This window comes from Panthera onca, chromosome B1, assembly GCF_046562875.1.
Source record: "Panthera onca isolate mPanOnc1 chromosome B1, mPanOnc1 haplotype 2, whole genome shotgun sequence".
Classification (NCBI taxonomy): domain Eukaryota; kingdom Metazoa; phylum Chordata; class Mammalia; order Carnivora; family Felidae; genus Panthera; species Panthera onca.
The window spans coordinates 69369611-69386922 of record NC_138342.1 but is presented as its reverse complement, the minus strand read 5'-3'; the positions used below and the strand labels follow the sequence as shown (position 1 = coordinate 69386922).

Genomic DNA, 17312 nt, shown 5'->3' with positions numbered 1-17312 from the left:
GCTTTGTAACAGAGTATTCCAGTTATTGTGTATTCCCTTTGAAAAGGTAGTGGAGGGGTAAATGCAGCTGTTAAGATTTAAATGAATCATCCTTTTTGAGGCTCCTATTAGATCCTGACTTTGACATGCTGTTTTTTTCTTTTCCAGGTTTTTGGCCGTAGTGCCGTCTCTGACTGACAGCTCAGAGTCTGTGTCTGGGCAACGACCAAACACAAGTGTGGAGCAGGGGTAGGTTGTTTGCTGCTTGTGTCAGTTTAATAGTGAAATCAGGACGGTGTGCATGTGCATAGTAGCAGTTTATATTTTTAATGAGTGTTTTCCCCTCCTGGGAAATACTGAAAACTAAATACTGAAAATTAAAAGGAAAAAGAAACGGTGTGCATGTTCACTCGTGTCAGATCAGCACTCAATTTAGGTCGATTTCCGCAAGCCTTCTAAGCATGCGTATAGTCCTATGTGCATAATTGAGTTTTTTATTATAAACACAGATTTTTATTCTGCTTTTTCCATTCTTTGTTGTAGGTAACCGTTTCCCACTGCTTTTAAAAAAATTCTTCAGAAATATTACTTTTATTGACTACGTATTTATTGTATGTCTAAAGCATTCTCTTGTTTTTGGATATTTTACCTTTCTCTGGTTTCCTTATTCTAATAGTTCAAGTGTGATTGCTTATTATTTTTTTAGGGTAAAGTCCCCTTAGTTAAAAAAGAGGGAGGTGTGAATTTTAAGGCTTTCGGTACACAAAACCAACTTGATTTCCATAAAAATTATACATATTTATATTCCACCTTTAGTGGATAAGGTTACTTTTCTCACAGATGCTTGCCAGCTTTTTATATTTATCTTTTCATTTTTACTAATTTTATAAAATGCTTTCTCAATTTTTCAACGTGCGTGTCTTTTATTTTAGTAATCTTGAGTTTTATAATATGTTTGTTAGCCATTTAAAATCACCATTTGTTAGGGGCGCCTCGGTGGCTCAGTCAGTTGAGCATCCGACTTCGGCTCAGGTCATGATCTCGCAGTTCGTGAGTTTGAGCCCTGCATCCTGGAGGCTGCTTCGGATTCTGTGTCTCCCTCTCTCTGCCCCTTCCCTGCTCATGCTCTGTCTCTGTGTCTCAAAAATGAATAAACATTAACTTTTTTTTTAATTTTAAAATCACCATTTGCGAATTATCCATAACTTTGCCTATTTTTTTTTCCTGAATTCTTTTTTGTTGGCAGTATTGATAGAGATTTGATCGTTTTTAATTGGGATATAATTGACACACAATTATAGTAGTTTCACGTATACACCATAATGATATGGTGTAAAGTGAGAAATGATCACTACAAGAAGTCTACTTAACCTTTTCTCTGAGTTCTTATTATCAATTTGTATGGGGGTTTTCTATAATGATATATTACTCCTTTGCTTGCTATATTTGTTACAGCAAATTGCCCAGTTTTCCTCTTAATTTTTTTAACAATTTAAATTTAAACTTCCTTATGCTCATTTTAGCTGCTTTTAATCTTAGAAAGTCCTTGTGGATGATACAGCCATTTTAAAAATCCAACTACCCAGCTCCATTTAGTCACTCAGGAACTGGTAGCCCTTTATAATCCATTGGAAAAGAAGCAATGTTTTGGGGCTACAAATGAATGCAGCTTGAAAGAAAGTGACTTCAGACTTTACTGGGGATTCTATAATTCATAAATAAAATTTGATTCCAGTCTGTGTGCATCTAACTATATTAAGTTTGTATGTTTCTCTTTTAAGTTGTTGCTTTTCTTTTTCTTTAGCTGTTTAGCAAATACAAATGGTAAAAATGTGCTGCTGTTAAGCCCAGATCATGTTCTGTTCCTGATCATTGGTGTTGTTACTAAGATAAATAACAGGAAATAAAAGGCCTGGTTACAGCACATTGAGCCTTTTTTTCTATGTGTAATTAAATTGCCAATACTTTTACCTGCTTAGACAATCTTCAACTGATTTCATTGTTCTTGCTACTTTCTGTGCCAAGTTGGCAGTTCTTAAAGATATTTTAAAAGTCCAAAGGCGAGAAGCAGAAATTCATTTCCAACTTTAACCTTTTCACTTGTTCCCTTTCTTATAAAGTGGAGGAGTCGACATAGCTCTTTTTCCAGGGAGAATTTCTGTACATTCAATTTGCATGATAGGAAGAACTTATCTAGAAGTGGAAAGTGTTAGCCGTACTGTTGAACTGGATATGTTTAAGAACTAAGGTTGACAAATCCATTAATTTCCTTTCAGTCAATAAAATACATACTTTTAAGTGCTTTCCTACCAGTTCAATGAGTAACTCACAATCTTCAAATCATTAATTATTAATATTGTAAAACTGTTAAACCTTGGAAAGGGTTTTACAGCATTCTAGGAAAGTCTGATATCCAAGAAACTTCATAATTTTAAATGATCTGAATAGCAATGACTTTCCTGTCATAAAATATTCATCTTTCTGTTCACTCTTCAACATCTCTTTTAGGAAATGCACCACGCACCTAGTATGTGCAGAATATTGTATACTATTTCAATTATTCCAATTTAATGTCCTTAAATGTGTTTACATAGGGATCATTGTAAAAGGTAGACCGTTGGGCTAGATCATTGTTTTTCGAACTTTTGCCATGACCCTTAGTAAAAGAATATACTTTACATTGCATCCCAGGACTCACAAACTGAGTTACAAATACTAAAACAAAATTGTCTGCAAGCACTTTCCCTTACTGCATGTGATGTCTTTCAGTATTCTGTTTTCTTCAGTTTAATTCCATGTTACTTCATATTTCAAAATGTTGATTACAGGGACACCTGGGTGGCTCAGTCGGTTAAGCATCCGACTTCGACTCAGGTCATGACCTCATGGTTCGTGAGTTTAAGCCCTGTATTGAGCTCTGTGCTGACAGCTCAGGGCCTGGAGCCTGCTTCAGATTCTGTGTCTCCCTCTCTCTCTGCTCCTCCCCTGCTCATGCCCGGTCTCTATCTCTCAAAAATAAATAAATGTTAACAAAAACAAAAAAATGCAAAATGTTGATTACCATCCACTTAGCTGATTTCATGACCCATTAATAATAGGTCTTACATAGTTTGAAAAATTCCTGGACCAGTTAAATTTTTCAATTTTATTATTACTCAGATTTAAAATGATATGGCCTACAATTTAATTATTTCTTGCTTTTAGATCTGGATTGCTTAGCACCTTGGTTGGAGAGAAGTCTGTGACTCAAAGATGGGAGGTAGGCTTAATGAAAATATAAGCTTCATTCATAATTTATAGTTAGATAGTATAAGTCATATACTTATTCATTCATTCATATTATTACATTCAGTAATCCATAAGATATGTACATGAAAAATATTTTGCTCTTCTTATTAGGAAAACAAATGTTATAAAATCTGTTAAGAAGGAAACTGTCTTCTCTCTTATTTTGCATATAAATTTTTTTTAAGTGAACGTAATGGAAATAATTGTCCTAAAATGAGTCTTTATTTATCTTTCCCAAGAGAGGTGAAATCAGCAACTTCCAGTATTTGATGCACTTGAACACTTTGGCTGGCAGATCCTATAATGATCTCATGCAGTATCCTGTCTTCCCCTGGATCCTTGCAGATTACGACTCAGAGGTAAATCTCAAATCATTTTTGTGTAAGTGGAACACATTTTCAAAAGTAATTAAAAGATACTTCAGTCGCTTAAATGTTTTACTTACTTTGTAATTTAAAGTTCTCAATAGGCACTTATTTCAAGAAGATGAGAAGAGTTTTAGCTTGGAGGTGTTTTTACAAAGTTTAGGTCATTGATGAACTTCTTAGATATTAATTCATAATATCTATTTGGTTTTCTTAAGTGCTAATTAATTTGTATCTGCTGGTTGGTGTCCCTCTGTCCTCTATACTGCAGCCAGTTTCAGAAACAGTAATTTAATTGAGTCATCGCTGTGTTTAAAATTACTCAATGAATGATCCTCACAGTTTAGAGAGATTTTAAAAACCTTATCAGTACAGCACCATTGAAAAAGTAGCTCCCACATGTATGTCCCTTGAGCACAGAGATGATCTTAAATATCTCTCAGTTCCCAACTGTTAGAACAGTGCCCTGTACTTAACATAAAATTTAATGTTTGCTGAATTAACCAAAAAAGTATTTTGATTTTGCATATCAATTTTGAGAGGACAAGTATACTAACTTAACTTGTATTCATGGATGTGGATTCATTTCTCCTGCCCAAGCCTTTAAAGTACAAGTATGGCCCAATGGGTTGGTCATGATACCCTTTAAAAGGACATAAATTGCCCCTGGTATATATTTTACATTTTTACTTTTAAAACCCTCAGGTAGTAAATTTTGGTTCCCTTCTAAGTATATGAATTAGGTTAGTTAGAAATGAGCTTTCAAGGGGCTCCTGGGTGGCTCAGTCAGTTAAGCGTCTGACTTGAGCCCAGGTCATAATCTCACAGTTCGTGAGTTCGAGCCCCACATCAGGCTCAGTGCTGACAGCTCTGAGCCTGGAGTCTGCTTCGGATTCTGTGTCTCCCTGTCTCTCTGGTCCTTTGCTACTCGCACTCTATCTGTCTCTCAAAAATAAACAAACATTAAAAAAAATTTTTCTTTTTAAATGAGCTTTCAAAATAATCGGTGGTAGATGGAAAGATCCCATCTTATTTGGAAGTCACATGGTCTAGCGTGCAGAGAGAGGGACATCACACCAGGCCATGGTGTGAGTCCTGAGTGCTCTAGTTTATTTCACTTCCTGATTACCTCTAAGAAGAAAATACTCAGAAAGGAAGTTGGGGTGAAATGGGGGAGGAAAGGAAGAGAACAGAAAAGATATTTGGTGCTATAGTTATGAATGGTAATGAAAATAAAGATGAATCAGGGCCTTTGTGCTAAGTCTGCTGTCTCCTTGCCAAGACTGGAAAGGATTTTCCCTTATTCCTCCTCTCCAGACCTGGATCCTGAGTGTCTTCCTCTGTGAACACTTAATTTCCAAAGTAGTTGTCTTCATACTGAACCAGTTGACAAACTGCCATGTGTCTGTCTGTAAAGCATGGATAACCAGTAGGTGTATGGCATTATTTTGGAGCCCCATTCTGCCAGTGTGACCACAAACATGTATAAATCATTGTCTGCTATAGCCACCATGTCTACCTTGGTCACAACAAAAGGTGTATAGTAACTTGGAATTGGATTTCATTTTGTATTTTAGGAGGTAGACCTTACTAATCCCAAGACCTTTAGAAACCTGGCTAAGCCAATGGGTGCACAGACAGATGAACGATTAGCTCAATATAAGAAGCGATATAAAGACTGGGAAGATCCTAATGGTACGTAACTTTTCTTTTCATTGGACTTTTACCTCAGTTTTAAAAGTAAGTCATTATTTAACAGTCTGACATTCTTGTATCTTTCCCCAAATTGCTTATATGTCATCATATCTATATACGTTATATATGCACACATATTAACAGTTGTCAGATTTTGCATGCCAACTGATGGCCATGCTTAGAAGGCATGTTTTCGGTAGCTTATTAGGTACTGGCCAAAAACTAAATATGTCTGCTTTGTGTAGCGCAGCGATTTTCCATCAGATCATCTGCTTTTATCTCTAACCATATTTTAGCCAGGAATTATAGTTTCCTTTATTAAACTCTCTTTTAACTTATTGATGCACTTTTTGGAACCCTTTTGCTTTAAAAATAGTGGTAATAATAATTGGTTACCTCCTAAAACAGTATACTATTTATTATGTTCAGTTTTTATCATGTGTCTCCCTCAAATGGGGGAAACAAACAAAGGAAAGAAAAACTAAGCCTAACAGTATTCCACGTGTGGACCTTTTATTCCCTGCTAAGGAGAGTACTATCAATTGCACAATATTCATAGACAATTTGGAAATACATCATTGCAAAGCCAGAACCTCATAAAAAGTAATTGTAAGTCAAAATCCTGCTTTAGTGGAAGATAGTTTGCTAATAAGGTTTATCTGTTACAGTAAGCCTCAAAACATGAATTGCCAAATGTGCTAAGTTTGTGGGGAAAGGCATTGAATTCTACTTAATTTGGATGGATTACCGCCAGGTATGTAAGTGAGGAGTAGCGGTGCCATAAAGTTCCCACACTACAAATGCCGATACCAATTGTGTGTAGTGTCATAGCTCTCACGTGTGTGTTACGTTTTCAAGCCTATTAATACCAATTTTACTTTCCATATTTACTCTTCTTTTATTTTCAATCATGCTTTAATTTTTTTGAACAGGAGAAACTCCAGCTTACCACTATGGGACCCACTATTCATCTGCAATGATTGTGGCTTCATACCTAGTAAGAATGGAGCCTTTCACTCAGATATTCTTAAGGCTGCAGGTAAAACTCTAAATGTAGTATTTTTCTATTTCATTCAAGCCTTCTTTCTATTTAAAATTGTGGCACTTTTTTTTTTATGTCATTGTCTTGTCTTACAAGAAGCCCTATGACGTTTTAGTCACTGAAAATAGTCAAACATAATTCAAGTGGAATGTCGTTGTATCAAAATTGATGCGTTAACTAGAATTTGTTTACAGTAAACAAGTGCCAGTGTCCTTCAGTCAAAGAAGCAAGTACCTACCATGTGCTTTCCAGCCAGGTATATGGAATTCAGCCTTGACTGGTTGAATTCAACAAAAATTTAAAAAAGAGTAGTACAGTCTAGCTCATTTGCTGTCTTCTTCATTATAATTGCTTTTCTCCACATTCTCTTTCCTTTATTCAGCAAATATTTATTGAATACCTACTGTGTACCAGGCACTGTTTTAAGTACATGGAAGATATCAGTGGGTAAAGACCAAAGCCCTACTTTGTAGAGCTTACATATTTTAGTTGAGGGAAACAGATAAGGATAATGAATAAATACATTGTAAAGTGTTTTAAAATATGATAAATGCTATCAGAAAAATACAGATCAGAGAAAGGGGGATGGAAAGCACAGGAGTAGGAGGTAGGGGTAGGCACAGTGCAGTTTTAAATAGACTGGGCAGGGTAGGTCCCCTTTGAAAGGCGGCATGTGAACAAAAACTTGAAGGCCGTGAGGCAGTTACTCATGCAGACATCTGGAGAAAGTGTGTTCTAGGCAGAAGGAATATCCCATGCGAGGGCCCCACGTCAGTCATGTGCCTGAGATGTTTTAGGAGCAGCAAGGAAGCCAGCGTCTGAAGCAGAGTAAGTGGGGGAGAAAGTCCTAGAGGATGACATCAGAGAGGTGGCAGGCCTTGGTGGAATCGTATGGACTTTGGCAATTTCCTGCAATGAGCTTCATCAGAAAGACAGATACACGGTCTTCACTTAAAACTCAGCAATAAGGAGTTTGAGGAAAAGGATGGTGTATCTATGAGGCTGTGTTAGCGAAAGAAACCCTATTCTATTTGAATTTGTTGTATCTATAACTTCTTTTGATCACCTTCTTAGTTTTTCACCTAATTCTTGGCAGTGTGAGAACTTGAATGTCATGTTAACTTATAAAATTAGTCACACATATATAGATGGCTATACATGGCTACATTAGAATCTTTTCTTTTTTAGGAGAGCATCATCAAACCATGGAAGAATTCATATTTCCTTACACTCTTGCCCTCTCACCAAAAGCTAATTTCTTAATGATTTTTAAAGTCTTATTTGGATTTCACTTTGATTACAAAATATATACTTACTTTAAGCACTCTTCGTAAAGAATATCCCCAAAAGGATTGGATTAATTTTCTTTTCATGATGATTTAAAATTTTATATTTTTGATGCAGGATGATGGAGACGATGGGATGATGATGGGAAATTGAATTTGTCACCAAATGTATTTATGTGGGTTTTTCAAGCGCCTGAGCTTCACAGAAGCTGTAAGGTGGGGATGGTTCTCTAACAGAGAGGTGTCTTCTCATTCCGCCTGCAGGGAGGCCACTTTGACCTGGCTGACCGAATGTTCCACAGTGTACGTGAGGCCTGGTATTCAGCATCAAAGCACAACATGGCAGATGTGAAAGAACTTATCCCAGAGTTTTTTTACTTACCAGAATTCCTGTTCAATTCCAACAACTTTGATCTAGGTACGTACGGCTGTGGCACCGTCTTAGGAACGTTAACCAATAGAAATGTCACTTTCCTGACTATTATCTGCAGTACACACTGACAAGAAAAGACTTCCTTGTGGTTTCAGCAGCTGTTGTTTACTATAATCGAGTGTGTGGAGTAAATATAAAAAGAAAAATAGATTTATGTTCAAAATAGCTGTTTCAGATGTAGAGTTTTAGGAAAATTTACAAATTGACCAGATTACATCTAATGGTCAGAATATTGTTATTTCAATAAAAAACAAAGACGAAGTAAAATTTTATTTGAAAATTATTGTGATTGAAGGGCACCTGCGTGGCTCGGTCGGTGAAGTGTCCAACTCTTCATTTTGGCTCAGGTCATGATCTCGCAGTTTATAGGATCGAGCCCTATGTTGTTGGGCTTGGCACTGGCAGTGCTAAGCCTGCTTAGGATTCTCTCTCCCTCTTTCTCAAAATAAATAAACTTTAGAAAAAAAATTATTATGATTGAAATTATTGCTGAAATGATATACTCAAATTTTCATGTATTATTTTTTCCCCAGTGTATTCTTTTAATCTTCTGTATCGCCTGAGGCATTCTCAGCTTGCATACTAATATGTTTTAAAGTTAGAAATTTAGAATATTTCTCTTCTATATCCTGTTAGGGTAGTATTTTCTAGAAACAGACAAATCAACATTTATAAAAAGGAGAGAAGTTTCATCAGCACTCTCTTCTCTTTATATATATAATCCAGCAATTTCAGGAAGTAGATTTGATTTTGGCTATAGTTTCTTGGAACACAGTTTGCTGATCTAGGTTTCTGAGTATTTCTTTTAAAACATATTCCATTGTTTCCACTTTAGAATAATCCTGCCAGATACTGTTCTGTTTTGGTATATTTTTCATACATCATATCCTATCGAATTTAAGAGTTCAACGTGTAAATCATTATTACCTCAAAAAGTTTCATTAACAGAAGATTCAGAGCAATGTTCATATCTGATAACACCTGAGTAATTTTTCTTTTTAAAAATTGTTTTAAATAATTTGTATTTATTTGTCGATTGGCAGTTCTAACCTTGTGAAATTAGAGCCTCAGGTCTAATGGGAAAGATCATGAGACTCTCTCAACAGCCCCAGCATAAAACCTAAAAGTGGTTCTCATTATCTCTGATTGGGACTGGAGCTCAACTTTGAGCAGCTAAAGACACCAAGTTCTGGACCTTAGAGTTGGAGTGAGTGATGGCTCCTTAAAGGAATAGAACAGATGGTGAACAGGGAAAAACAACAAATGCATACACAGCATTTGGATACAGATGTATATTAGTGTTTTGCTGTGTTCACTTATAATTCACCTTTGAAGAATGCTACTCTCCTCCCTGGGGACACCACTTTCCAAGAAAAAAATATGGAGAGGTATACAAAGAGATAGCCCCAATCTTCCAGAAACAATGGATCAGTTTTATGTTGCAAAAATGTTTTAGCCCCGCCCACTTACAAATCCAACTTAAATGATCCACTTTTAAATAAGTAAATTAAAAAAGAGTCATTTTTCTTTGTCATGCTCACCTTCATAATAAATCATCTTTCCTCCATGAAATCACACACTTTAAAAAACACTATTTGCATATAAGAGCTAAAGCCGTACAACTCTTAGAAGAAAACACAGAACTAAGTCTTCATCATCTTGTATTTGCCGATGGATTCTTAGATAGGATATCAAAAGCACAAGCATCAGGGCACCTGGGTGGCTCAGTCAGTTAAGCGTCCGACTCTTGATTTTGGCTCAGGTTTTGATCTTGCAGTCCGTGGGATCAAGCCCCATGTCAGGCTGTGCACTGGCAGCCTGCTTGGAACTCTCTCTCTCTCCCTTTCTCCGTGCCCCTCCCCTGCTCGCACGTGTGTGTGTGTGTGTACACATGCACATGCACTCTCTCTGTCAAAATAAATAAATAAACTTTAAAAAAGAAACAGCACAAACAACAACAAAAAAGATGACTTGGACTTAATCACAATGTAGAACTTCTGTATCCAAGGACATTATGGAGAAGGTGACAAGAAAACCTACAGAATGGGAGAAAATATTTGCAAATGATATATCTCATAATGGTCTAGTATCCAAAATATAAAGAACTCTTACAACTCAACAGCAAGAAGATAACCCACTTAAAAAAAAAATGGGCATAGGACCTGAGTCATTTCTCCAAAGGAGGTCAATGGCCAATAAGCACATGAAAAGATGCCCACCATTATTAGTCATTAGGGAAATGCAAATCAAAATCACAGTGAGGTACCACTTCACATGTACTAGAATGGCTGTGATGAAAAAAAACCAACACAGAAAGAATAGCAAGATCCAGCAAGGGTGTGGAGAAAGTAGAACCTTCATATATTGCTGGTGGGAATGTAAAATGGTTGAGCTGCTGTGGAAAACAGTATGGTGGTTTCTCAAAAGTTAAAAACAGGATCACATATGACCCAGAAATTCCACTCTGAGATATATGTCCAAAAGGACTGAAACAAGTGCATATACACACCTATTCGTAGCAGCATTACACACAGTAGCCAAGTAGTAGAAACAGGTCACATGCCTATCAATGAATGAGCAAATTGTGGAATCTACATACACTGGAATGTTATTCAGCCGTGAAAAAGTATGAATTACTGAGACATGCTATAACATGGGTGAACCTCAAAAACATTATTCTAAGTGGAAGAAGCCAGACAAAAAAGATCACATAATGTCTGTTTCCATTTATATGGAATATCCAGAACAGGTAAATCTATAATAGAACACAGATTGGTGGTCACCCAGAGACAGGAGGGCAGGAGGAATGGGGGGCAACTGCTTAATGGGTGCCAGGTTTCCCTGTGGGGTGATGAAAATGTTTTAGGGCTCGATAGGGTTGGTGGCTGCACCACATTCTGAATGTACTAAATTCCTCTGAATTGTTCAATTGAAAATGGCTAAGTTTATATTAAGTAAATTTCACTTAAATTAAAAACACAAAACAAAACACTGTTTGGCCTCTACCCAAAAAAGAAAGTAAATGATGTAAAAAAAAAAAAAGAGCAGTTGGGTTTTTGCCCTGGTTCTGAGATGTGTAGCGATTCCCCCCATCCTCCCCCCATGTCTTCTTTTTATACCCTCGATATAGATGTACCTGGAGGAGAGCTACAGAGTACCAGAATCAGACCAAGAGTATATACTAAAGAGTGTTCTCTTTAAATGTTAAAATTACAGATATTTCTGGTGAAATAAAATTGTATCACATTAAATATTAGGGATTATAAGCATATTTTTTTGAAAAGTACATTATATGTCAAGTCTGGGAATTATTGCTTATCAAAAAATTGGGTCTGGTATTTCAAGAGGAGTGGACTGGAGGTGTGAATGAGGGGGAGAGATGGTAATAACTTGATTGTTTTATTTTTTTTTCTTAAGTCATCTGGCAATTTTTCCAACCAAGTAAAGACATTCCTTTAAACAGTAAACTGATTTTTGTGGTTCTCACTCCCTACCACATTATAAATAAGCCATCAAATAACAGTGACAAAAACAAGATTGTTTTTACGGGAAATATTTTTATTGGCCCTCACTTGGAACTGCCTTTGTGTTCTAGAATTTGAACAATTGTACTTCTGAAAATTTCTCATGTAACTGTTTATTTAACCAACTGCCGTTGAGTCAACATTACTGTTCATTGAGTCATTGATCATCTGATTTGTATCTAAGAAAACTACAAGCTAAAGTTAACCTTTTGTTCTTCCAAAAAATGAAAAGAAAAGACCTGTTTCCTGAGCTGCCAGTTCCACTTAATATGTTTTGTTGTGGATAGATTTTATAGCAAACAGTTTCTTTAATATTTTTCAGATTGTCTATGATTTAAAGTAACAGTTTCCATGGAATAAATATCACCTGTATGCATTGTCACAACTTTTGTTTCTCCCAGGTTAGCCCTGTAGTTTTTCCAGAAGTTTTTTTTTTTTCTGTTACTGATATACTAACACCAAAGAATTAGATTTCAGATCTTCGTTTTTTAATGAGAATCCTTAGAGCAAAATATGTGTCAGTTCTGCAGAGCTCTCTCAAGAGTTTAAGAATCAGAAATAGGAGAAATGACATGCATTGCAAATATTTCTGGAAGACTGGTATTTTCATTTCCTCCTTAGCAAAGAGAGCCCTCCAACTCCCTAGTGACTGAGAAGTTAGGTATTCCTTCAGCAGCCTCCATATGAGTGGCAAAATTTTGTCAAAACATTAAGACAAGAAACTCAGTACTGGTTAACTGCTGATGACTCACCAGGCTTTAAGCATTCAGGAAAAGCCCAAACAAAAGAAGGTTTGAGAGAAATTGCTAATGATCTTCCAAATGTGCAGTCCTAAGGGGATTGAATTTGAGCAGTTTTTCTAACCTCAAAACAGTAGCCTCACAAAATGTTTCATTAAAAAGGAGTCCTGTGGTCAGTTACGCTTCAGAAATGTTGTGTCTAATATCCCTCCTAGAGAAGGGCTGTGCCTCTGAGGAGTTTTGCAGGAAGAAACATGTTTAACTTTGCATAAGTCAGCATTTTCTGAAGTCATTTGACAGGGCGGGCCCCTCAGTTTTGCTAACACTTCATAATCTCTCTGATGGAATTCTCTAAGGAGCAGACTGAGGGAAATATCAGAGTAGATGATCTCAGAGGGTTCTTTCTGGTGGTAAAATTCCATAGTTCAGGTAATGAATCTAAGCCAGTATTTCTTGGCTACTTTAATGTAAAAGTACGGTTTATCCCATCTTTCATTTTCTTTTTAATTTATCCAATTGCACAGGCTGTAAACAAAATGGCACCAAGCTTGGCGATGTTATCCTTCCACCGTGGGCAAAAGGGGACCCGCGGGAATTCATCAGAGTCCATCGTGAGGTAACGGGAGTACCCTTTGCAGTTGAATTTGGATTTCCCTGGGTCACTGACCACAATACAAAGAGAGGACCTTGAGCAAGACATCACCCATTTGTTCGAATTACAGATATTGTTCTTATAACTTTTTAGTTATTTTAGTTCCTGTTGACCACTGGCCCATTCTTTTGCTTTCTGAACAAGTAATAAAAGTCAGCCTGTGACTGAACCTATGTTTTGAAATTACAGGCTTTGGAATGTGATTACGTGAGTGCCCATCTGCATGAGTGGATTGACTTAATCTTTGGCTATAAACAGCAAGGCCCTGCTGCAGTAGAAGCTGTAAATGTCTTCCACCATCTTTTTTATGAGGGTCAAGTGGATATCTACAACATAAATGATCCACTAAAGGAGACAGCCACCATAGGGTTCATTAATAACTTTGGTCAGATCCCTAAACAGGTATGGATATTTTCATCATTGATGCTCTTAGTTTCATTTTTTAAGCTGTAATATTGCTATAGATGATGAATGACCATATAATAAGTGTAGGCTAAGTGAAGAGCCATGCCACCCAGTAGGTTCAGTAGGTTCCTAGATTATTGCTTCCTCCTCCCTTTTGCAGTCCAGGTGAACAGAAATATTGTTCAAAGAGCATTTCCCCTCACAGACTAGTGTGGGGCAGGTGTTCCTGTGTCTACACAGCATCTGGCAGGAGGATGGGAAGAGCACAGTCAGGGAAGAGGATGGGGTCTTGGGGGCCCAGCATACAGAGGTGGGGTTTCATCCCAATGCCAGTACAAAGCCAGTGCTGACTTTGAGCAGGGAAATGGCATGGCCATATTCATCCTTTAAAGATCATTCTGTCCATGTACGTTAATTAACCAGAATTAAAATAGAAACTTAAAGATCATTCTATCTACAGTCTCATACATACACTGTAGGGGAGCCACATTAGGGGCAGAGTACCACCTGGGAAGCTCTTAATAGTTGAGGGAACAGATAGTAGTGGTCCGGATTGGATTATTGATACAGGCATGACCAGTGCTCTGGTATGAGAGTGCATGCTGTGGGAGTGCCTGGAACTGGCCCTGCCCTAGCTGCTCTGACCGCTACCTGGAACCTGAACAGAAAGACCAAGCGCTTAGTTACTCGACACCCAAATGCTATATTGTTCCCTCACCCTCATGATGAGGAAACCCCTGTTGAGAGACTTTATACCATTTTTCCTCCCCATCCTCCAGAGCACACCAGGAGTAACCAGCACTGGGGGAAAAGGCCTGCTCTGCTGAGCCATTCTCACCACTTGCCTTTCCCAAGCGCCCTAGGCCCCGCACTTTAGCGTAGCTAGCCTTCTTGGTTCCTGCCGCGGGTGTCTCTGTTGGACTCCCTTCTTGTTTGGGTTTTTTTTTTTTAATTTTTTTAATGTTTATTTATTTTTGAGAGAGAGACAGAGTGCAAGAGGGGGAGGGGCAGAGAGAGAGAGAGACACAGAATCCAAAGCAAGCTCCAGTCTCTGAGCTGTCAGCACAGAGCCCGACATGGGGCTCGAACTCATGGACCAGACCGCGAGTTCATGACCTGAGCTGAAGTTGGACACTCAACCGACTGAGCCACCCAGGCTCCCCTGGACTCCCTTCTTGTTAAGCAACCTGGAGGTTTCCAGGCTTGATGGTTGGGAACACTCCAGAACAATGGCAAGTCTTTGTACTTGGCCCAGCCCTGACTGACAGCAGGAGTACAGGAGTGCCCTCAGTGGTACAGAAAGGTGTCTGGCTTATAAAGAATTGGTTACTTTTTAAAATCATTGGAAAGTCATTGTTAACTGTAGATTGATTTACTCCTGAAAAGTTACCAAATCAGAGTGACCTAGAGTATGGTGGTAACCCAAGCTTTTAAAAAGCACATGGTCTCACCCCTACTTACTAAGATGAAAGATGTGTGGCATCCCTCTGAGCCTCCTTAAAATTCTTTCCTCAAATGTAGAGCGTGATCATAGAGTACCTAGTGTTTGTCATGAAGCCTCACTAAAATGAAAACGTAACACCTGGCATATAAAAAGGGCTCAATAGCCTAAATGTCCATCAAGTGATGAATGGATAAAGAAATTATGGTTTATATACACAATGGAGTACTACGTGGCAATGAGAAAGAATGAAATATGGCCCTTTGTAGCAACGTGGATGGAACTGGAGAGTGTGATGCTAAGTGAAATAAGCCATACAGAGAAAGACAGATACCATATGTTTTCACTCTTATGTGACTCCTGAGAAACTTAACAGAAACCCATGGGGGAGGGGAAGAAAAAAAAAAAAAAAAAAAAGAGGTTAGAGTGGGAGAGAGCCAAAGCACAAGAGACTCTTAAAAACTGAGAACAGGGGCACCTGGGTGGCTCAGTTGGTTAAGCGTCCGACTTCGGCTCAGGTCACGATCTCACTGTCCGTGGGTTCGAGCCCCGTGTCGGGCTCTGTGCTGACTGCTCAGAGCCTGAAGCCTGTTTCGGATTCTGTGTCTCCCTCTCTCTCTGACCCTCCCCCGTTCATGCTCTGTCTCTCTCTGTCTCAAAAATAAATAAATATTAAAAAAAAAAAAAACAAAACTGAGAACAAACTGAGGGTTGATGGGGGGTGGGAGGGAGGGGAGGGTGGGTGATGGGTATTGAGGAGGGCACCTTTTGGAATGAGCACTGAGTGTTGTATGGAAACCAATTTGACAATAAATTTCATATATTGAAAAAAAATTAAAAATAAATAAAAGTTGTTACCTCAGGAAAAAAAAATAAAATAAAAAATTAAAATAAAAATAAAAAGGGCTCAATAAATGGGGGTACCTGGGTGGCTCGGTTGAGCATCCGACTTCAGCTCAGGTCATGATCTCACAGTCCATGAGTTCGAGCCCCGCGTCGGGCTCTGTGCCAACAGCTCAGAGCCTGGAGCCTGCTTCAGATTCCATGTCTCCCTCTCTCTCTGACCCCCCCCCCCACCCCGTTCATGCTCCATCTCGAAAATAAATAAACGTTAAAAAAAAATTTTTTTTTAAAAAGGGCTCAATAAATGTTAGCTTACATTGTAAGATGTGTTCTTTTCTCTCCTACCAGTTATTTAAAAAACCTCATCCACCAAAGCGAGTGAGGAGCCGACTAAATGGAGACAGTACGGGCACCTCTGCCCCACCGGGATCTACAAGTGACAAGATCTTTTTCCATCACCTAGACAACTTGAGGCCTTCTCTAACGCCTGTAAAAGGTGAGGTGACGTGAAGTCAACCTTTGATTCATGATTTCGGAGGAATCCTAGTTTATCAATAACAAATGTGCTTTTCAACGGTAGTGTCATTTGTAATAAGTGCTACATTTCTTGCGATAAATCACCAAATACTTGTTAGATTTTCTCCTTTTCCTTTTGTTTTGCTTTGGGTTTTTTGGCCTATCGGATTTTTCATCAAAAAGAATCAAATAGGCCACCCGGGTGGCTCAGTCGGTTGAGCATCCAACTCTTGTTTCCTGCTTGGGTCATGATCTCATGGTTCGTGAGATCAAACCCTGCTTTGGGCTCCGTGCTGAGCAAGGAGGCTGCTGAAGATACTCTCTTTCCCTCTGTCTCTAAAAATTAAATTAAAAAAATAAATAAATAAATAAATAAATAAATAAATAAATAAAAACTAAAAGTACCAAACAGGTTTCTCCACCCTGCTAAGATAGTGAAAACTCCTAATATACCAAATCTTGTAGCTCAACTTTATTATTATAGGTGTAGAAAAACCTCTGTAATCTTCATTTATACCTGTTCTGCCAGTTTAGAAATAACAGTAAAAAGACTGCATTTTTAATATGCCAACTACAAGTGTCTTTTAGCTAGCTAATGTTGGTAGGAGTTATCTAAAAGTACTTATTCAAGTAGATATTTTCCCCCTTAGAATGAAAAAATGTTTTTGCATCGTAATAGTTGTCACTGTTACACAGATCCAAAAAATGGAGCATCAGATTCTGGTTAGTTGGTTAGGCTACCAGCTCTATGCCATTTTGGCTCACTACCCAGACTGCCCTGTGCCAGCTCCACTCACTGCCAGTGACAGTTCTAGAGCACTGGTGGGCTCAGCAGTGTTCCAGTGAAGAGCAGGGAGTCGGGCCTCTTGGGGGACCAGGAAGTCTAAGGCTGGATATCACCAGTCTAAGGCTGGAGGTGCTGAAGGCCAAGTTTGGTTGAAGGTCTTCGAATGGCATTCTGAAGAGCATCCCAGCCTGTGCAGAAGACAGGCTGACTGCTAGGAGCCAAACCCAAGAGTGTCAGGAGATAGGAGGGCTGGAAGGAAGCCCTGCAGCACCTGTCCCAGTTGACTGGCCACCCAGCAAAAAGACTCAAAAGCCAA

The 17312-nt window shown here is 38.3% G+C and overlaps 1 protein-coding gene across 10 annotated transcripts in view; it reads left to right on the top strand.

Moving 5' to 3' along the window:
• Positions 1-17312, top strand: part of WDFY3 (WD repeat and FYVE domain containing 3) — a 278494-nt gene that overhangs the window by 241424 nt on the left and 19758 nt on the right. For all 10 annotated transcript variants that reach the window (XM_078445957.2, XM_078445959.2, XM_078445953.2 and 7 more), the window contains 9 exons: positions 148-228; positions 3184-3238; positions 3507-3626; positions 5210-5327; positions 6260-6366; positions 7920-8073; positions 12877-12968; positions 13194-13406; positions 16042-16189. In XM_078445957.2, the coding sequence (XP_078302083.1) occupies positions 148-228; positions 3184-3238; positions 3507-3626; positions 5210-5327; positions 6260-6366; positions 7920-8073; positions 12877-12968; positions 13194-13406; positions 16042-16189 (1088 nt within the window). The remainder of the gene's footprint in view (positions 1-147; positions 229-3183; positions 3239-3506; positions 3627-5209; positions 5328-6259; positions 6367-7919; positions 8074-12876; positions 12969-13193; positions 13407-16041; positions 16190-17312) is intronic.